Here is a 22,417-nt window from a genome sequence, read left to right on the forward strand (position 1 = left end):
GCAGCGGCAGCCTAAACCCAACTAAACCGAGTTATAGGATAAATGTTACCACGCGTCTGGGATTTGAGAAGACAATTAGTAGCGTTTTACGTAAATCCGATTTATATTCCCGCCTATTTTAAGGGTCGATTATAATTAGGCCTAATTTTAGATACGACTCGACATTGATAATTATATTTTTAGCAAACTTAAAAAAGTAGGCTACCAAAAAGCAAAATTCTTTTAACTTTTTATATACAGCGATAGGTTTGGTCAAGTATTTTCTTACTGCTCTTTGTCCCAGAAAATTCTTTCTCGCACTATAGTCGTAATACGTTTATGCTCTGATATACATACATGATACATAAAAAAAACCTCCCCGGGAACATGGGAAATTGAAAAAAAGAAAGAAAGAAATAAACAGGATTCCCGGATTCTTTTGTCGAGCCAGTTACCGCATACTCTTCTATGGTTCGATTACGTTGGTCAAGGCTTTTCCGCCTCTTTTTACCCGTAATCGAATACGTAATATCGTTTGAAAACAACAACCGTAATGTATAGCTTATCTTCTTCCCACATCACATTCATAGACTTATTTACATTACACGTTAAACATATTCGAATTATTCTACGCAATTAAACTTGTGAAAAATTCGTAAACAACTTTTGAAATTAACTTTGCAAAAATAACTACACCAGGGTTGTGTTCTTTGGACTATTTTTTTCAAGTCGAAAATGTAGCTTCTACGACACACTATGTTTAGAGTATTTTACGGATGAACCCTTAAATTAAATTAGAAATCATCGTATTAAAGTTTCTTAATAAAATTTAAATGATCTTAATCTTAGCTGAAAACAGTAAGCCAGAACGTAATGGAATACCTAATGAAAAAAGGGTGAAAATTTTCCCACGTGCTTCGTGGCGGGAACGTGTTAGAAAATGCACGCGGGAAAAAAATGGCGCGAACCGGCCACGAGGAAGAAGAGCATAGCCAATAGAAAGAGGCGTCTATATAAAATATTGAGATTAAAATGGTAAAAAGCACGAGACAAGCGCGTGTTTTTTATAAAATCTTTATTTTTTTTTTATTTTGAAGCGTCATGTCTGCGGGTTGTCGGTAGCACGGGCTATAACGACCTTAAACTCCCACGCCGCCGTGTCCACGATCACCACCACCACTTCGCTAGCTGACCTTACCCAGTAACCTAAATATTGTTTTTCTGTTGTACTCCTCCTAACAACGCGCCTGCCTGTATGTACTGTGTTAGATTTCCCGCGCCTCTGCACTTTATCCAATAAGAACCCGCAACATTCGTCAAGGTTAAACGAGGGACGGAACCCGTATACCAAATTACCAAAAACAAACCCTAGCACGCGTCTATTAGAAACCCTCTTTATGGTAGTGGTTAGCCCCTCAAATGTTGTTCTCTCAAGGTATAAAAAGCCCCTCTCGTTTTATAATAAGAATCAATTCATCGGGATACTAATCAATAGAAGACAAATTTGTTTAGGAAATTATCTCTCAATACAAATTGAAGGATCTTGAGGGGATTAATATTCAATGTTAAACCTCGTATGACAAAAAGTAGTGCTTGGCCTATCCGCAATTGAAGATGTCGGCTTCTCCCTGAGCACCGGAGTGCAACGGGTGGAACACTTCTACAGGCGCATTATTAAGTCTATACTTCTCATATTGTCTTTTGCAAATTAACTCCTCCGTAACGAAGTATACATATTTGGTTGTATTTAATGAAGTATTTACAACACGATTATATATTAATAATTTAAAGTGGTGTTAATAAATCAAATTTAAAATTATTTTGGCCTAAAAAGGGGTCAACAATGATACCCGGAATGGGTATTAAATTCACCAAATGACGTAATATAAAACGTGTATGACGTTTTATGGGCGTCACGAAAACTCATTGGTATGCAATGCAATGCTATCAACATATAATCTACAAATTCTGTTAGTGGCTGCTGTTACAAAAAAAGTGAAGAACAAGTAACATTAACATTACGTAATATTATATCTGCGTGTGTCTGTGTTATATCGTAATTAAGAGTACGCCGCAAAAACCGTAATTAATTATGCGTAATTGTACCAACTCTTTCTTTTCCAATACGGAACTGTTGACCGGTTCTCTTCTTGACCAGTTCCTGACCCAAACTTATTTTTCTCGTAACCCCTGAACAAACAAATACACTCATACAGCAAGGTCACCCAAAACTTAGTTTCTATAATCTACCGTGATATTATATAATCAAATACGTTGATAAAAAACATTGCAGGGACCTTGCCTTTTATTTTAACCATATTTTATCCTCCCCCCCCCAGAAAAAGGTAATTAATCGATAGTTAATAAGTATTAACGCGTGAATTAAGTTATATATAGCTTTTTAGAATATGAAACCAGTTGCTTTTACCAATTTTAAATACTCTCTGTAGTTACGCAGCCCTATTTGTGGTTAGTATATATATTTTCATGGGTTTGGAAGGATAGTTTTCCACCGTTTTCTTTTCTTAAGCGGCTTATACGGAGGAGAAAAGCTCAATTCGTCGCCGTAGAAAGGAAGGAGAAGAAGGAAGAAAAACATCTTTGGTAAAAATCCCCTAGAATGGAGATCGTTTGACGCTATTGGTCTAACTCCGCCCCATTTCCTTGCGTCATTTGTGACGCGCGTTTCGAAATGGACCGGCAAATGAGCTCCTTCCAGGGAATCGACTGAAATTCGCGCACTCCACCACCTCCACTAAACCCATTCTTAAAAGAAAATTCTCTAAATTTAAATTCAAATAATGGTTTCAAGGAGAAATTAAGTTATTGATATTCTCATTTAAACAAGTTAGAGTTATTTGATCCCATTAAACTCAGAATTTTACTTTTCCATCTTAATTTTACTAAGAATTTAATTAACAAAGTTATTAAGTTAAAGGCTTTGTCTAATAGAAAAATATTATTAGAGTTTAAAATTAATGGATACCTCTTGGGGTAAGGTATCAATTTTCCTTCGTGGAATTTCCGATTTCAGGATAGATAGATAAAGAGGAAATGTTAAAAGTTCTAAAATCTTTAAAAGAGAAAAAACAAATCGAAGGATTTCTCGTAAAGATTAGAAAGATGAAAGCTTTGCAGTGAAGCTACCGTATAATCTCGACGAATCTTCCGCCATCTAGTTGGAATAAACGGAACTAAGTCTAGAGAAAGTTCTCTTTTACGAACAGAGAGGTCGCTACGTGATGTGCGCCATCAATAATAATAATAAAAACAACGCGAAAAATTCAAGGATTAAAAGCACCGTGGGGTTTATCAGCTGAGATAAGATTTGACATTGATAATTACTTTTACTTTCGATTACGTTGGTGAGGTCGTATTTACGTCATGTGTTTGCAAAAATATCCGTTTTTGTTCAAATATTACGCTTAAATAATGAATAATGATTAATAATTGTAATATCAATTAGTTTTGGAATAAGTAAGCGGCTGTTACAAATGATGGAAGGCAATTTGCATATTTTATACTACTAAGCACGTACGAAGCGCATTTACCATTACGAAATACATCAATAAAAATGTCTCTAGCAATGGAGCAGTTTCGGATGTCCTAAACGATTCCAGAAGCAGCATGCAGCAATAAAGGTGTAATAATACATACACCTTTTTGCCTAAAGTTCCTTTTTTCACGCATGGCTGGATGATGGTGAAGCGAGCGAGCGGAGTCGCGGTTACCAGCAGCGAGGAGCGAGCGAGAGTTCCATTTCATCTTGGGCCCTAGCTGTGTCATCCCCATTTTTGCCTCCTAGCTTTTCTTACAGGGGATAGGGGGGGGGGGGGAATGTAAAAAGTCGGGTCGGTCTCTCTTCTCTTTTCTTAAAATACAACAGACCGGAAGCGGGGTGGACACGTCGCTAAGAAAAGCCTATTTTCTGGCATTTCCGGTGTTACTACGGAGTACTTTTTAGGAGCGTCATTTACGCGCCAAAAGAGAGAACCAACATAACAACCCCTGATTCAGAGCGCCGAAATAAACTAGAGCCTAGAGATGACTTTAAAAATTAAAATTACTAAGTAAACATAACATAACATTCTGGTGTGTTTTACTTTCATTTTTTTCTTGTCGTCAATTTTCCAAGTATTTTAATTAGCAACGCTCTAATTAACCCCAATTTTCCACTCGAATGATATTAGGGGAGGTTACTTAAATAAGCCTGGAGATTACTTGTAGGCGTGACGTATCTTTATGTATACTTGGAAAGTCCACGCGTCGAGAAAAAAGGAACCAATTTCAAATTTGTCAAAATCGAATTATAGTATTTATGGATGTTGTTGTTAAAAACCAATATACACAATCCATAACAGAACCAAATTCAACAGAAATCGCTGGTCTTTGAAACGCTTCAAAAGCTCGGTTGATATCTAAAATCTTTGATTTCCACATAGTTCAGAATGATTCCAGGGTTATCTTTTCCGATTCGGTCTACCGCCGATACTAAATATAAACAAAATCAAAGTTCTATTCCACTGATTTTCTTCCCTTCCCTTTGAAAAGGACCAATAAGAAGCCACGTGACATAGGGGGAGGGGGACGGCTATACAGAAATTCGAAGGGAAGACTCTAAAGCCCTCCCTCGGAAAAGAGAGAGAGGAAAAAGATTCTTCCCCGGGGATTTTGGGAGACAGAAAAGACGATTCATAGAGGCGCTGCAACACAGCACGTGTCAAGTGGTGGCGGGAAATTGCTCCCGTCCTAGCTCTTCTCCAAATTGAAACTCGCGCACGAGAGTTTTCCCGCCTTTTATTCCTTAAAAACGTTTTTACCGCGTGAATTTTCTACTAACAAGAATTTCTCCTGAAGATTACAATCATCTTGTTAACACCTTTTTCAAAATGAAGCAAAGGTAAGAATAAGAAAAATTTTTATAAAACTTTGTTATTGAATTTCAATGGGTCCGGAACAGTTGGGAAATTGGTATTTTTTTTCGCGAAGTTTTTGAAAACTAATGAATGAAAAAAGCAGGAAAGGAATCATTGTGTCTCCCACGTTAATTTCAACACGAGGGTTTTATGGAATTAGTTTGAGTACTATGGTAAAATTCGTCGTACATAATTGTTAGTCTAGCTCTTCCCACAAAATCTGCCTAGATACGTTAAGTGAAAATTACTGCTACACAATGATTCCAATTATCTGTATGTATTTCAAACCATCCATATTACCTACCGGAAGTAGGCAGTAGGCATTGACGCGTTCAATATATATATATGAAAGAAAGGATTAATGGACGCGATAGAAACGGAAATGGTTAAACCTTTTTAACAACGAAAATTTCCTAAATTGTTTAAAAAAAATAGAAAATAGGCATAAAAACAAGTTTAAAATTGCATTTTTTACATGTATCATTTTGAGCGTCGGATGGTTGCGCGTCAGCAAATGTTGAGATGTTTTGGCGCGGAAAGAAAATACATGTAATCCCCGCATCGAAAGACATGCGCAAGAAACAAAAAAAAAAACATTAGGGAAAAAGTAACTTGGGAAAAGTCTTCCATGCAAGAAATCGGTCTGGCACTAGCTCTCGGGTTTGCTTTTTTTATTTTATTTCTTTCTTGCCTTGGTCGTTGCTATTGCGACTTCCGGTTTCCCATAATTCATTGGCTCGTTGAAACGCATCCAACTTCAAACACTACTATAAACGCGAGAACTCTCTTTTTGAAATAATCTAGCATGCGTAGCCGGCGCGATGTACTCTTAAGAAAAAGAAGTAGACACGTTATATTTCTTTTCCCAGGCTATATTTTCCCCGTTGGTTTACTAAGTACTCTATGGACAATTCGATTAATTACTTGTAGAGAAACCAACACACAGCTGCGTGGGGGGAGGGAAGCTTCCCTATTAGGTTATTTCCCTGGCGCCAAGAAGCGCCGCCAGACGGAGTCTAAGTTCACTACACGTGGCTTGCCAACTCGCACAGCTGCCTCTAGCATTGCTTCTTGGCGCAAGAAGGTGACCTCCCCAGCCCCGCCCCTATGGTGTTCGCTTCTCTTCTGGAGATTATCTAATGTACCCCTCTACTTATAAAGACTGTGATGGATTTATGTTAAGTTCTTATTAAAACTAAACCTCGTAAATAAAATGTTTCAATCATAAAATCCAGGAAAAAAAGGTGTAATGTCGACAGGAAGTGAAATATTTCTTCGAGTCTCTGACTTCATCATCTCGAGTTTTAAACATTTTCCAAGAAAAAATATAAACATAACGCTCGGTAAAAGTTGGGGAATTTATAAAAACATTTATATATACGTAGTTTACCAGGCAAATTCCAAGGGGGCTGCCATTGCGTCTTAGTAGTTTTTGAAACCGCCATCTAGCGTCGAAGTAAAGCGTAAAATTCGGTATTTTTGTCTCTTTAAACGTCGGTGCTTAAAGCCATCTAGCGTTCAAAAGCAGGAAGTTCGAAACCATCGTCTGAAATCCTTTGGCGCGGTGAATCCGGTGATTTGAACATATTTTTTAATTCTCATTGGTAATTAGTATGTTTTGAAAAATAAAAGTGGCAAGTTGGGGTAGAACATGTTCCGTTCTTGGCTGTAAAAGTAGTGATAGGGATTTAAGGGAGTGGAGATCGCGCGTTTGCAAACTTCATTCGGGGCCTGACAAAGGGTTAACTCTGTGTCATAAAGATTGTTGTTGTCCGCGGCCATTTTTAAAATACGGAATAAAATCAAAGTACAGAATTTGCTCACTAGATGGCGCTTATCAAAAACTACTAACATTTAAGAAGTGGGAGGTAACCTCGTACATCGCGTATACCATGTATAGCATTGCACGGCCCGCCCTTTAACTAGATTGGTTGTATAGCATATCGTATAATTAACAAAAAAAAACCAGGTGTAACTTTAAGAAATGGGGTTACGAACACCGCGTGGTCTCTCTGCTCGGCGGGTTCAGATAACAAAATTCTAAAAATATACCGTTTTATCGCACAGTGTTTTTCTTTGTTGTTTTTAAAAAACAAAAGAGTTCTCAAACAGAGCTTGAAATACAATCAGGGCGTAAAGTATATATATATGGGATTTCAGGCGTGAACTCTTTAATTATTTCAACATTTCTTCGCGGGTATTTTTACAAAATGGTGATTTATTCAAATTCATTGCGTAATATAATATATTTTAAAAACTGAAATTAGAACCCTTTACCTCTCTTTCTCTACACAAATCTTCGGATTGCCAAACATATACTAAATATTTCTACAACTTCCTCAAAATACTAAATAAAAATGAAGTCTAATATTTCCTCAAAAACACAATGGGAAGAAATTACTACCTAACCAAAACGCATAAACATGTTCAGTATTTCAAGATGTCCACTTTTTGGGGTCATGTATGGTGCCAATTGTTCACTCTTTGGAGTCATAGAGGCCATTGGTCAATACGTCCACTCTTTGGGGGTCATATATAGGTCAATACGTCCACTCTTTGGGGGTCATATGTAGGGTGACAATTGGTCAATATGTCCACTCTTTGGGGGTCATATGTAGGGGGACAATTGGTCAATACGTCCACTCTTTGGGGGTCATATGTAGGGGGACAATTGTACAAAACATCCACTCTTTGGGGGTCATATGTAGGGGGACAATTGTACAAAATGTCCACTCTTTGGGGTCATGTAGGGGCCAAAAAATTTAGACAAGACTGGTCACGTGATTAATTACCCTCCGTCGCGGTAACTCAATCTAATTGATACTCACTTTATAATAAAATTACCCAAGGCCAACACAATAATTTAAATAAATGCTACTCAATTGGAAATGAAATGCATGAGCGATTGAGAGACGAATTTCAGTTAGAATGTGCCATCGGGGGAGGGGGGTAAGGGAAAGATATATACCTATCTCTATAATTCCGTCAAATTCTTCTTACTTTCGAATCGAATCGTATCAAAGAAAGAATTTTAATAACGCGTGAAAAAAACGGACGGCGTCTGGAGCCGCGGAAATGAAATTTATACCCCCTCAAGTTCTTAACGCAAACTCGTTAGAGATAAGTGCTTTCCTCCACGCGACGAATTAATTACTTTCAGATATAATTACCTATATCTCCTCGTTATTTAGGGGGAAAATCAGCGAAACAAGGGAAATTAAAAAAAAATAATTGCTTCTTATAGGGAAAGTTATAAAATTATATGTATGTGTGTGGTTAATTTAAATTAAACTAAAACGACCTTGGATTATAAATTTCCATTTTCAAAAAAAAAAAGATAATAATACAATAGTAGGTAAATAATTTTTAAGGGTCCAAATTATTTCCTGATTAGGGTTATAGTGATTAGAACGCAGTCAGGCAGGCAGGCAAATTACCGTTACTATTACGAAATTATTTATATATAAAATTAAGATTTAAAGGGATGATAAAAGTGTTTATTATTTTAATTTTTTTCAAGGATAAAATAGTCTAATTGGTAACTAATTGTTAACCAATAATACTGTACAGAGAATTCTAAATCCTTTAAAATAATATTCTACAGGGAATTTTTTCTTCATAGCGCTCAATAACTTGAAATATTCCTTAATTTAAAGATGAAGAATTGTATCCTCAAAGAGAAGAATGAAACCCATCCTCCCCTTCAATAAATCAAGAAAGACAAAAAGAACAAACCCTTTGTCCATCCCTTAGTAGTTGCATTATTAATTAACAATCTAACCATCGTCTATTCTGTTCTATTCTTTTCATTTAACATTTCATTCTTATAAAAAATAGAGAATGGGAGAAAAAAAATTAGCAACTTCCGATCTGCCAATTGTTTCCATTATAAACTAAAAACCAGACATAGAGAGTGAGACAATCATTGTTTTTTTGAAATTACCGAGATACGTCAGCGCAATTCGTGCTTGCGAAGATTTCATTCTGCACATTCACACTCTAACTAACAAAGGTTTAGGAAAATTATTCAGGAACAACTTAACTTATTGGCAAATATTGAAGCACGTTTTACTAACATTCAAAACCGAGTAGGAGACTCCATTGTTTTCCTGCATGGGAAACTACAAGATTGAATTTCATCTCCTTATTTTTCTTGAAAGCGTTGCTATTAATTACAACAGATCTAAGAGAAGAAGCAAACATCACAGGGGCGGTTAAAGTAGGTCACCTTCTTGGGTTATTTCCCTGGCGCCAAGAAGTAGCACCAGAGGGAGCGCGTGTTGTGAGTCTGGAGTTGCCTCTTGCAGCGCCTGCAGTTAAATAACCCAAGAGGGCATGCAACCCTCCTTGGGTTCTCCGCAAGGATTTGAAATTCGAAATCTTATTTTATATAATGCAACTCTTTCGTACTATAGCTTTAATTTGAAAGAAAGAAAGAACAAGGCGTTTTTTATCAGCAAATTTTAAATAAAATCCTACAGACCATATCGGATCGGATTACTGATACATATTGCGGAACGTTTAAACGAAGTTAAAAGTATTCAATTGGGAAATAATTGAAAATACCCACCCATCGTAATTACATAAATTCGAAACATTCCCATAACTCGTGTCGTCTGCAATAATTAAACGCAAAAAAAATATGTAACCAATAGAAGTTATAATTGAGAAAAAATTCGATTTCGGTTTCTTATGCTTATGCCATAACCAAGCTATATAGGACCCCCAATTTAGTTCTCTTCATTATATTTGCATAAAACTAGGGACCAATGATTAATTTCGTACAATCAGAAGCTTCGGTTTTATTCACTTCCGTGTAAATACAGAGTTTCTAGCTAGGCTTCTAACTATATCTTTCCCATTTGGATTACGTAAAAAAAAATATCCAGGGATTCTAGAGTCTAGCGCCTGACAACGGCCACGAACCAATCGGAAACGCCGTAACGGATCCACGTGACTCCGCTCTTAATGTCAGTTTTTGAGCTCGCGCTCTACGGAGGCTGAAGAGAAATAACCGTTGGAGAGCTGAAGATCATCGATTTCTCTCCGGAAAGAGCTCCCAGAGTCCCAGCCTCCAGAACCCCAGAATTTGGCGCTAAACAGAGGCGTAGCGCGCGCGCGGGAAATATTCTTCGCGCCACCTACAACTTTCGGAACGGCTGGATCCAGGAAACAAGTTCTTCTCCTTTTGCCTAGGGTTTATTTAGTTTAAACAAAGTGAATCTCGAACTAAGACGTTTCAATCCTTATACCTTAAATATGAATATTACGCGGTGTTAGGATTTAGATAAGCTAAATTCTCCGGAACCAAGACGAGATTTAAATCGTGAAAGACTTATTTATATTAACGTCGGGGTGAGTCTAATTGGTTGCCTTTTGTATACTCTTAAGTTTGGTGTTGTGATAAGTCTTTGTAAACGCCAGTGCAGGATTCGTTCAATGGTCAAGCAGTTTAGCTTCTGACTCCAAAAGGGGGAGGGGAATATCGATTGATCGAAACGAATTATTTCGTAATCTCTTTAACTAGCAAAAGTTAAAATCGAATTAAATTCCATTCCAAAAACGATGCAATTAAAATGTATATAAATTTAAAGGGCCATGTTGATTAGAACTACGCCAGTACCTTTGCAATATAATGTGTCTTGAACAACAGTAACAATTTATTGGAAGGTTCATTGGAAATGCTTTGGTTATTACAAGTTCCTCAATGTTGGATTGGATATGCCTAAGAAATTATTGCATGCACGAGTGGCTAGCTCAGTCTTTACTTTCACGCTATCGTCGCTAAGCCTTAACAACTATTAAATCTTCGAAAATTAATGATCCAAGCTAAAGTAATGGCAGTTCTTTACCTTCATCTACATTAAACGCATTACGAAATCAGCAAGAGCCGCTAGCAACGTGCATTACGGCATCATTTAGGGATTTTTCTATAGCATGCACGGCAGTACAAGCAAAAACTTTCACCCTGCAGGCTCATAACGATCCAAGATTCATATACATATTCCCTAAACGTAGGCCTAGTTCTCCTTACACAATCGTGTATAGCATTAAAGGTTTATTACAAAACGATGTAATATTAGTACAGTGCTTCTAAAAAATAAAGATCGGTTAAAGAACATTCTCGTGAAGAAATACCCCGGCTAAAAAAAAGAGGGATATGGATGCGGCCAAGGGGGGATTGAACTATAGAAGAGAGAAATTCGGTCATCGCTTCCCCATTTTTATCCGGGCTCACTTCCGCTCGCGACTGCCTGCTAGAATAGCTTTTTTTATTCATTCATTCATTCATTCATGGACCATCCCATCCCAGATAAAAGGCTGATTAGGAATGGGGGCTAGAGTTCTGCTTTCAGCTATACTAAATGGCATAGTACAGGCGAGGAACCCTGGGATATCATAGGAGGATGTTCTCGTAAACGATCTCCAGCTCCTGATAAAAGGAATCTACCATTCCATAAACTTCAGAAGGGAAGCCAACATCACAGGGGCGGGAGGTCGCCATGTTAGGTTAATTCCCTCGTGCCGAGAGGCAACGCCAGACGGAGTTCACCCGATTGCACTGTGGTGTTTGCTTCTCTTCCGCATGAATTAATTTAATAAAATGGTCTATTTACGCAAAATGGGATGAAACTATGGGATTTTAACTCCGTTTTTAGCATGGAATGTTAAGAAATACAAAACTTATCTGATAAATCACTCCTAGCGATAGTTATGATGGGGTTTTAAACCCTATTTGTTATTTTCTCTATTAAATTAGTATTTTCACCACAAGTTACACAAACTGTGTTTCTCCTCTAGTTTCTGTCGAGTCTCGTCTATTTCTGGATTTCTAAAAATACATATAAACAACGTTTCTTTCCTATCGTTTTTCCGCCGCCACTAATGTTTTGCTTACGAATGCTAGCTATAATGTTATGATCGGGGGCCCGGCTGAGGGGCCCCAAAATACGCGTGGTAAATAAGAGTTGGGGGTGGATGGGGAAGGAGCTTATTGGCTTCTAAAAAAAAGGAAATGAAAAGGAAACCCCCAACCAAAAACGTTTCGGAAACGGACTTGTCACGCGTATCCTCCCCAAGTCATCAAGGAGGACAATGAGTTTGGTTCTACACGCGGGATGAAGTTTCTGTCCCTGGGACGTCCCATCTCTAGATTTACGAGCAGCTTTTGAACTAACTTTTGCGTAGATCTCTCCATCTCTTGACAAAATCATTCAGAAATTGGAGAAGAGAGAGACCAATCTATGCTTTGAAAAACGAAAAATTACAATCTCTCTGAGACACAAGTTCGGACTGCGTTCGGAAGTGTTTTAACGTAGAAATGATTCCCTAACTTTGAATTAAATGATGAAATCTGTATTTTAAAATCTTTCAAAAACTGATATCAGTCAACCTTTGACCTAATATAACCCAGACCAAGTCTTAATTTGAGAAACTACCAAGAGATACAACGTATCCCAATTCAACACCCCATATAGTTACTAACAGTAGCATCTTGGCTTCAACCTTCAGTAGCCTCTGAGATTCAAATTTCTTACTTGATGGCGATGAAAAAGGGGCGGTAACCGTTTCTATAGGGACGACACTCGGTAGCCGGGTGCACCCATTGAAAAACATCCTTATCCGAAACGACGCAACAAAAAGACGGAAGTCGTCCCCGAAAGGAGCAGAGAGAGAGAGAGGGTCCATCCATTTCTCAAAGAATCGGATTTGAGGCTATAGAATCCTACCCCATCCCCCACCCTCTCACCTTTTCATGCTTTTTTGCATTTTCTATTCCATTGTCGTTGTGTTTTTTGGTTTTTTTTCTGTCACCCGGTGAAACTTTTGCCCCCGTGATTTCGCCTGATAAGGTCTTCACTCCTCCCCTGATTCAAATTCAAATGAAAAGAACGAAACGAATTTTTGAGGGCGAATATAAAGAAATAAGAGAATAATAAAATAAAAATGGGAATGCCAATTAGACTGGCGTATAATATTATAGCGGGGGATGGTGGAGTAAGCAACCAAGAAACATGCCACGGAACGGAATAACAATTGCAAAAAAAATAAATAAAATACAAGCGTGTCACATCACAGTAGCTAACGAAACTCCCGATTCGGGTGAACAGTCGGGCTAGACACTTTAAAAATTATTGTTTCTTCCAGCGTCTTGCAATGTGCATTGTTTTTTATATTGGCCCTTATTTAAACCATTGGATGCATTTCTTACTCAGGCCTTTGACAAGTCTTCAAAAACGCGATAGAAAAGTCTTGTCACATGACTTGGCTTTTGTCATGGTATCACGTGAACTTATGAATCGCGTTGTTACTGTTATTCATATCCAAGTTCAAACCATAAATACCCAAAAAATAAATAAAAAATGCCATATGTTGATATTTGCTTTAAAAATCCTGATATAAAAATTAATAAAAATGGTCATAAATTTATTATAGGCATAGGTAGATAAAATAATAAAATTAAAAAACGGAAACGCAGGCATTAGGAAATTAAATTAGGATTATATATAGGCCTAGTTTATCTATCTATTAAATGACCGTGAAACTATCAGGGTGTAGTTTTTCTCACAGTTATCACGTGGGCCAGGTGACGTTAGAAAAACCCCGAGTCCCTAATTAAAAAAAAATAAGGGATATCAAGCAACCTTTTGTATGGAAACGTAATGGCACTGTATATTAACAACCCCATATAATAATATAACCCATAATAGTAAACTGCCATCACGATTAAAAACAGAATAGAAAAAAAAAAGAGGGAGATCAGATCATTGAAGGTTAGTTAGTTATAGTTTGGTTTGATCCCATTATTATTAATAAATTTGGTCTTTTCGAGCCCAAAAGACATCATCCCAAGTAGAGGTGTCAGTAAGCCGGGAAATTAATTAAGGCTTCCTACGCAGCTGACAGGTCTACAGTTTTACTCGCGGAAAATTCAGGATGGTATAGTAATAATTTGGTTTAGATAGTTTTGAGTTGGGAAGATTTGAAGGAAACAATTATCTCCTATTTCCTGAAGAGGTTGGATGGTTTGTTGGAGCATGAGGCAAACAAACGCTGTGAAGTTTTAGCTAGAAATATTGAGGGAGTCTGGTCTGGTTTTGGTCTAAATACTTTTCAAGATATTATTTTGATCTACCTTGAGGGGTATAAGGCCGGGCGAGAGGGGAGGGGCAGGTGTTCGGTGGTACATTTTGTCCAGGTGGTGGCACGCGCGGATGATGCTGCTGCCAGCATCCGGTCTCTTCCTCTTATTAACCTTCTCTCTCTGCGCCAGACGCCAGTTGTACAATTTGAATCCGGGCTCGACCCCCCCCCCTCTTCTTTCCGTCTTCCCGTTCGTTTTTCCATATTTTTATCAGCCTCCCCCTCTTTATCCCCCCCCTTGGCCAATCCAATCTTCCTTTTCGCCGGTTTTATAGCGTTATTAACAATGGAAGAGTATTACGAAGGAAGTGGGTTGATATATTTGCCAGGCAAAATATTATAGGAAGGGGGAGGGTAGGCAACATTTTTCCCGGGCAACCTCAAAGAATCTTTTTCCATTCGTACAGAGTGTATGGTCCCGGACGGACGCACGGACGTTATAAGCGCGCCGTTGTTAGGTTTAATAAGTTTAATTAATTACGGGTTTTGCGTTTAATTACTGTTCGATTAAATATAATCAATCAATCATGTTGTAAGTTATTATTTTTTTAATTATTGTATTTTTGAAACTTATGATATCGGCTCGTAAGAAAAAAATTGTTTGTACATTAACCCGCGTCTCGATTTGATTTTGTTTATTTAAATATTAATTTCCTTTTTGATTTTTTTTTTAATTTTTCATGTTTAGAATTGACGACGTGGTGATGTATCCGACGTTAATGTGTTTCCCGGATTCTCCGGCGTATCCGTGCAGAGGAGTTTCCGCTTTAACGGTAACACCGGGATACGTAGACCCTTGGGGTCGACACCGACATTTGTCCAACAGCGGGGGTCACTCGCTACCCAATCCTCACCATCACGCCCGCGTTGGTCCAAACCCACCCGGGATGGTTGTGGCCGAAAGTTGGAAGAGTTTGGCGGATTACAACGCTACCAAACCCAAGACCATCATAGAGGAACCCTTGCTACCCAAAGGTAATAATCACTTTTAACTAAAATCGAATCGGCTTCTGTTCCTTTGATGGATGTGTTGGACGTAGAGAGTGAGAGAGGGAGGGAGAAAGGGAGAGAGAGAGGATTTCCTCTTCCTGTCATGATGGAGACTAGAACAGATGGCAAAGGAATTGGCCCCCGTTGTATTATACTAACCGATAACTAGTTAAGCCTATTTAAAGGGATACTAAAACAAATATGCTGCTGCATTCGTAGAAAAACATTTTCGAGACTAATTTTTATGTCAATTTATTTCCCTGGCATTTCATGCAGGTTTGTCCGAACCCTGATTACGACAATTAAGTCAAATGTCAATCATTAATTTAAATTAGGTTTTGACCAAAATAGGGTTTAAAAAGGTCAAAGGAGTTAATAATATCCATTTTAGAAGATGGCCAGTTAAATCATAACTCGAAAACAGTATCCCTTGTGGCAAAAATGGAGATAGAAGTTACATTTTTGACTCAAAATTGATTTCTCAAAGAACATCCCCCTTAAGTTATCTGAAACACAGCACTAAAATTATATGAAAACCCCGCCCGAAAAATAAGGAAGGCATTTCAAAACTGTTCAACCACGCACTTTCCCTTTAAAAGAAATGTAAACCAGATATAGAAAAATCCCTCAAAACTCCAGCACCACGTGGAGCCTTAATTCATCATCTTAAGACGTTGATAAGGAAATAGATGCCGTCCATAAAAAGAAACGGAGAGTTTGTCAGAGAGATTGGCATTAATATTAAGAAAATATCACGATAAATACTAAGAAAAAATAAAAAAATGGAAAACTTTTGAATCATTTAAAAGTTAAAACTCATCACAGGAAACGTCCTATTGCCGTTTCCGGAGCAAAAATGAGGGCGGAGGAAATAGCTTTCGATTAATGAACCTTGGCTAGAAACATTCAAACCTCCCCCCCCCCCTCTCTTTCTCTCTCTCTTTCATGCGAAGCTATTTTTTTGTTCTTCTTAAACGCGTTTAATTATTTCCCTACAAAAGTTCCTGAAGAGGATACGCGCGACTACGGCGGAAATGGGCTGAAACAATATGGTCCCGAAAACAGAAAAAAAAGAACCGGTACCCATTTAGTTTAAAGCTAAAGAAAGAAGGGGTTGGGGCAGGTGTTGTCAACAAACCAGGCAATAGAGACTTTTATCGTCAGATCATAATAATTTTAATTTAATGATTCCGGTTTGTTTGAAAGGAGGGGGGGGGGGACTCTATCGCCGTCGGTCGGTATATTTTCATTACCGTTTCATCTTTCGAGGGAATTAACGTAGGCTAATTGATATTATTACGTAATGAAGAGTAATGTCATTTAAATTAATTCATGAATAATTTAGTCTGGGATAAAAATGTACTGTATGAAAGCCTGCCTACAGGGTTGCCAACAGGTCGAGTGAAAAAAAAATACCTGGATAATTCAGGAAGCGCCCGCTCTCTTTCCAAAGAAGAATTTACTTATTAAAATTATATTATTAAAAATATACTGTTAATATTTTTAACAATACTTGGCCCTAAAAACGTTAGGAAAAATGTAATAAAGTCGGAATTCTGGCCTAACAGTAACAACGCACGTTGCTTTGCAAATAGCTGAACTCAAATTTAATTAGATTTAAATTGCTTGGTTGCTATGGGAACCCCTTAATTTTAAAATAAATTGGGTTCAAAATAGCAAAACTACCCTATATAATATAGAAATACCTTTTCGAAATCAGCGTTTCATGTCTTATTTCACCTTATTGTTAATTTAGAAGGTTTTTGCGAGTTGTTAATCCCTAACCTTTCATTGCCGTTTGACTTAAAATAAGTTAATGCAAATTTTAATCAACATTTGAAATGAATTTTTTATTCTACAGATCCACGTATGTGGGGCCGAGAAGATGTCACTCATTGGTTAATGCACATGACCTTGGTACATAGACTTCCGGCTATTCATCTAGACCGATTTTTAATGAATGGTAAAGCCCTGTGTTTGATGACGATGGAAATGTTTGTGAAAAGAGTACCCCTTGGTGGGAAACTTCTTTACAAAGACTTTAGATTACGTTTAAGCAGCGCTATTTACAGCTAAAAAGGCCCACTATATAACAATAACTATAACTATAAACAAACGTACGGATTTCTAAAGCTCGACATTCCCAAAACAAACAAACAAACAAAGCTAAAACAAAATAGGAAGGAACTAAAAATTAAGGAAATGAAATTTATCCAACCAACCAAGTTCCGCAGCAGGAAAAAATACATAAAAATGTTGTCTTTCTCGTAGTTGAATCATCGGGTCCAGTTTTATGTGATATTGAAACAAATATATGAACTATATTATAAATATATTATATATTTAGCCGAGTAATTAAAATAAAAAACAACACAAATAATGTGAACGTTTTACATGAAATCGGTGTGTGTAATTAAATATGTAATGAGAAGAATGAGCCATGTGTATGTAGGAAGGTGAACCAACACCATATATATATATATACTAATATTGTGGGGTTTGTCTATTATAGATGGATTTAAAATCGATGGTTGGTTGATTGAAATAGAAGCCCAAAAACAATTAAAATTAAATTAACATTATTAATTTAGAAAGTGGTTAACGGAAGAGATTTTCGACTTAAAGGTGGAGCGAGATTAAACCTTGCCTTTTAAAGGTTTAATTTAAAAAACTATATAAGGTGCGAAATGTGCTATGAAAGAATATTCCTAATAAGCTACCAGCCTTTAATCGAAATGGCCCATATTATAAAATTTAAATTTGAATTCCTTAATTTATATTATTAAAATAACCACTGCTATTTTGAAATATTTCAATTAAAATTATTAGACTTCAAAAATAATTAATTACGTAGTATTGAACAGTTAAGTATTACTTATTTTGTGGGTCAAGAATTCCGCTAACACTTAATTAAAAAAATAATTATTCTAAATTAAAACTAATGATAAAAAGTACAACAAACTATATATATAATCTCGCCACGCCACAACAGAACTCAAAAATACTGATTAAAATTAATGAGAAAATTAATTGCTTCAAGAAATATTGAAATAAATCCAGCCATCGTTAAATCGTAATTTTCTATAAAAAAAGTAAATGAATTAATCTATCGCTTCCTTCAGACATACTCCCTGTATATTTTTTTATAATTTTAAATTTAATTAACTAGTCATTTATGTATTATGTTTATATGTATATATTTTTTAATTTCTCTTAATTACAGTAAGTTAAAGGGAGAATGAAACCAATTTTGGATCGTTTTATATTGATAAAATAATTTCAAAATAATAACCGAAATTTATATAAATTAAATTTTATTAATTATTAAGTTGTTACTTTATCAATCTAAAAGTGATTAAAAATATTATCATTTCATTCTCCCTTTAAATTTATTTAATAACTTTTGTATAAGTCGTCCACTTGCAAAAAACTAAATAACCCTTAACTGTTTTTATTTTGTGCCAATTTCAAAAAAAATTATTGAAAAAACAAACTTATCTTCCAATGACTTTCGTTAGCGTAAAGTCATATACACAGCTGTCCACCAAATATATGTAAATAGAATTAAATAATTTTGTTTTTTAATAATAATAATAATAATAATAATAAAAATAACAATAATGTTTTCAGCTAATTAATATTTTGGGTGTTGTAATTAACCTCTTAATGTAACTACGTTTAGGGATTAATCAAATTAAATAGCTTTTAAATATGAAGCGAAAAAAAGAGTAAGTGAGAGCTAATTGCTAAGTAAATATCAATTATTTTTTTGTGCTCTTAACGCGATAGAACTAGGCCTAGCTAGTAAAAAAATAATAATAATGAAATGAAAATTTCAAAAGTGGTTCAAATTATGGTGCTGAAACATTTAGCGAGTAACCATAATTAGTTAGAATAATTAATTTTGATATTTTAAAATTGATAATGTATGATTTATATAATTAGTATAATAGGGGGCTTTCTAGCATTGTTCCTAATTAAAAATACGGTATTAATTAAATGTAAAAATATTTTTTCCCTCCATTGTCATAAAGAGTGAAATTAAACAGCTATGATTAACACCTTAATTAACTGCCTTGAATTTTTTGCGCTTAATTCACGCCTTGACCATTATAAACTTTCAAAAACGAGGGGCCAATCACTCACCTGAAGGGTCTACACCCTCTACTTTTGTCTTGAGGAGTAATCTTTAAAAGCCCTCACATAGAGAAGGTGCTAATAAAATAACGCGTATTAAGTGTCGCCGAGAGTGAGTGGTTACCCCCTCGTTTTGAAAGCTAACTTACATACCAATTAAAAATGAGAGTTGGATATTTTATTTTATTTAAAATTTTATTTCAAAAATAACTTTAAACTTACAGCACACAAATTTAAAATTAAAATCTTAGTAATGTTTAAAATCAAAAAATTACAAACTTTTTACAGGAACTTTGAAGGTAGAAAAATTCAAAAATACTGAATATTATTTTTACAAACGCAGAATTTTATTTAATCTTCAAGTCGAGTTGGTCTTGTTGTTTTCGGCACTTTCCTCCAACTTCTCTTGAGATGATTCCTCGGGTTCCTTACCAGCTTCCGCCGCCATCTTAATGGGGATTCTCTTGGCTTTCTCCAACTGTGGTGGCTCCGTCCACTCAGCCTGAATTTTCAAATACCCATCTTTGGTCATCTCGCAATTTATATTATCAGGGTCGATGTTGGATGGCAATAGGAACCTTCTCCTGATCTGTTGGTACTTGTAGGAGCCGTTTTCGACATCCTTCTCTTCTTTCTCGGCTTCGACGGTAACGTAACCATCCCTGATTTTGACGGAGATCTCTTCCGGTTTGAACTCCGCCGCTGGAACTTGCACCATGAAGTTTTTCTGGTCGCCTAGCTCCGATTCGGTTCCGGAGTCATCATCTCGGGAGTCAGCGGAGATGGACTTCCTGACCTTACTGGGTCCCTGCTTGATTTTCAATGGGACGTCATCGAAAACCGTTGTGAATCTGGCCAATTCTTCCAGGTCACGCAGCATGATTTCAGGTCTCATGACTCTAGTTGCCCTATCGAAGATGCACTCCATGTCCGAGAAGATATCAGCTTCGTACCTTCTTCCGTATCGAGGGTACAGGTCAAAGACTCTTCTGGGTACGATGTAAGGTCGCATTCGCGTGTCACTTAGCGTCATCACCATCTTGGTTAAGTCTTCGGGTGATTTAAAGGGACCAGTAGAATTTCGAATCGTTAACGCGGGCAAACGGTTGAGAATTTGACGAAATGACATAAGTTTTTATGAGAATTTCCCGTATTACGCAGTTAAAACGTACTCAAACTTCAATATCGAAATTGAACGCAGGGTTAATTTTGGCTGCAATAGCTCTTCTCCAAAAGATTTTCTGTTTAGGATCGGCAGTGCTCGCTCCTTATATACTAAAACGCGAGTCTCTAGTCTTTTCCCGAACGTACTCGAAAAATCACTAAGCGTCGGCTAGGAAACTTCTGGAAAATACTAAAGGACGTCCCGCTTCGGGCTTATGATTTCATAGTGTGTATGTCCGACTAAATATACACACCCGGTCCCGTTTATATATAGGCCTATAATTATTTTTTAGTAATTAAAGGTAATTTTAACCGATTCAATCTCTTGGGAGAATTTGCTTATTTACCAGAACCACGATGCGTGGTATAACCCCAAGTATTTATAATCGTTGGAAAAAGGGAAGAAGTTGGACTATAAAATAAAACTAATTAACCTAATTCGGATTTTTCTCTGACTTCGGTTTGCTTTAAACCAGCTAATATTTCCATGTATCTACGAATTCTTTATTCAAATTCTAAAACACTCAAAACATAACTCGAAAACAGTTTCCCGGACGGCAAAAAATGGAGATGAGAAGTTAACATTTTCGACTCAAAATTGATTTCCCAAAGAACATACACCCCCTTAATTTATGCCAGACTAATCAGAAACACCCTGTGTGTAATAATAATTAAAATATCCCACAAAAATAGTACCGCGAATTAGTTAAATATATGGGGGTGGTGAGAATAGCGTAGATAAGGGGACGACTTGTTTATCCATTTCCCCTCTCTCTCTCATCATCGAGAAAATTCTAGACTCGAGCGCGGGGCCGCTGATATAGGAGAAAATCTAGAAAATTCTAGAGAGAGAAGCCGGCCTTATAAAACGGCGCGCGCAGCGGTCGAACGACAGAGTAAATCGAACAACTCATAGAGTTCAAACGTCAAAGCGAACTACTTTTTTGGCTTTAACCTAACCTAATTGTCAGTTACTTTTCTCAAAGTACTAAATAACTTGTGAATATTGAAATGGCGCTGTATTTTTTGGACAACGATGGACTTCGACCATTTATGGTCAGATCTCCAATGTATCATCCCCGAAATGTCTGCGGTTACCGGCAATTACATCCGTGTAACAGATCAAGACAGGAAGCTCTGGAGAAACTCTTCGCGGACCAAGATACATTCGACAAGGACAAGCTTCTCAGCGACCTCAGGGAACTAACCAATCTAGTCTTTAATCAGAGCTCCGAGGTTGATGATGGTAAGCGAGAACAAGAAGCCGCCACGACTACTGGTCAAATCAGAACCGATCCCTTAAGCCTCGTCAACGACGGACGGGACTTTCAAGTACAAATCAATGCCAAACATTTCAACCCGGAGAAGATTCAAGTCCGAATCAGACACGGTTATCTGACCGTCGAGGCTCGCGAAGAAGAAGCCGATGAAAATGAGGGTACATACCATTTCCGGCAACTCAGGAGGAGATTCCGACTTCCGGAAGGCGTTGACCCTGATACCGTCACTTGCGAGATGTCCAGCGAAGGCGTCATGACCATCAAGGCTCCAGCTCAAGACGCTCCAAAACAAAAGGAACGCGTTGTACAAATCGACATGTCCAACGCTAAACCTGTGGAAGACAAGAAAGAAGCTTAGACTGGTATCAATCAAAGCAATTAAATCGGTGGTAAAAAAATAACAATGAACTTTTCTTATCGTTCCATTTAAGCTAACCTTCTAGAAGTTGAAATATTTTTTTCTAACATTGTCAGTATTATATATTTTTGGTTATTTAATGTTAAACCGAGTCATTTTGAAATTAAACATTTCCTATGTAAATAAAACCAGTGTGTGAAAGATAATAAAATATTTCAAGTATGCTCTAAAACTGCTTCATTATTAATATTAGGCCTATTTAATTAACGGCTTAGTACAAATCGAAACAATTTCACCTGAACTACTTATAGATGGCACCATCAAACTTAACCCAAATTTAATTCAATTAAATATCTTACCGAAACTTAAATAAATTAACTTTAAATATTTCTCTACAATTTCTTATATTAAACCTAATGTTAACTTAAAATCAATCAACCCTAATCAAC

General features: G+C 36.8%; 3 protein-coding genes across 5 annotated transcripts; 2 read left to right on the forward strand and 1 right to left on the reverse strand.

The window, feature by feature from the left end:
- Positions 1-4,600: 4,600 nt before the first annotated feature.
- edl (ETS-domain lacking) lies at positions 4,601-19,096 on the forward strand. 3 transcript variants are annotated; one of them, XM_089862709.1, is made up of 3 exons: positions 4,601-4,879; positions 14,728-15,014; positions 16,891-19,096. In XM_089862709.1, exons 1-3 carry the CDS (start codon positions 4,869-4,871, stop codon positions 17,103-17,105), a joined length of 513 nt encoding a protein of 170 aa, XP_089718835.1. In that variant the 5' UTR covers positions 4,601-4,868; the 3' UTR covers positions 17,106-19,096. The 3 variants fall into 3 exon arrangements, with proteins under 3 accessions (XP_089718835.1, XP_089718838.1, XP_089718836.1); XM_089862712.1 differs by lacking the exon at positions 4,601-4,879 and adding an exon at positions 8,279-10,250; XM_089862710.1 differs by lacking the exon at positions 4,601-4,879 and adding an exon at positions 14,230-14,571.
- A 246-nt stretch (positions 19,097-19,342) lies between these two features.
- Positions 19,343-20,470, reverse strand: LOC149588374 (uncharacterized). Its single transcript, XM_089862707.1, has one exon. The coding sequence runs from the start codon at positions 20,293-20,295 to the stop codon at positions 19,525-19,527; it is 771 nt and encodes a 256-aa protein (XP_089718833.1). The 5' UTR covers positions 20,296-20,470; the 3' UTR covers positions 19,343-19,524.
- Positions 20,471-21,201: 731 nt separating this feature from the next.
- Positions 21,202-22,200, forward strand: LOC149588375 (uncharacterized). The gene has a single exon (XM_089862708.1). The coding sequence runs from the start codon at positions 21,342-21,344 to the stop codon at positions 21,966-21,968; it is 627 nt and encodes a 208-aa protein (XP_089718834.1). The 5' UTR covers positions 21,202-21,341; the 3' UTR covers positions 21,969-22,200.
- Positions 22,201-22,417: the final 217 nt, after the last annotated feature.

The sequence above is a fragment of the Phalangium opilio genome, unplaced genomic scaffold (genome assembly GCF_054372755.1).
Source record: "Phalangium opilio isolate 3A_F unplaced genomic scaffold, DU_Popi_V2 ptg000650l_1, whole genome shotgun sequence".
In the NCBI taxonomy this organism is placed as follows: domain Eukaryota; kingdom Metazoa; phylum Arthropoda; class Arachnida; order Opiliones; family Phalangiidae; genus Phalangium; species Phalangium opilio.

Coding starts and splice junctions, on each gene's coding strand:
- edl (XM_089862709.1), top strand. Junction 15,015..16,890: donor GGAACCCTTGCTACCCAAAG/GTAATAATCACT, acceptor TTTATTCTACAG/ATCCACGTATGTGGGGCCGA.
- LOC149588374 (XM_089862707.1), bottom strand. CDS start 20,295: ATGTCATTTCGTCAAATTCTCAACCGTTTGCCCGCGTTAACGATTCGA.
- LOC149588375 (XM_089862708.1), top strand. CDS start 21,342: ATGGCGCTGTATTTTTTGGACAACGATGGACTTCGACCATTTATGGTC.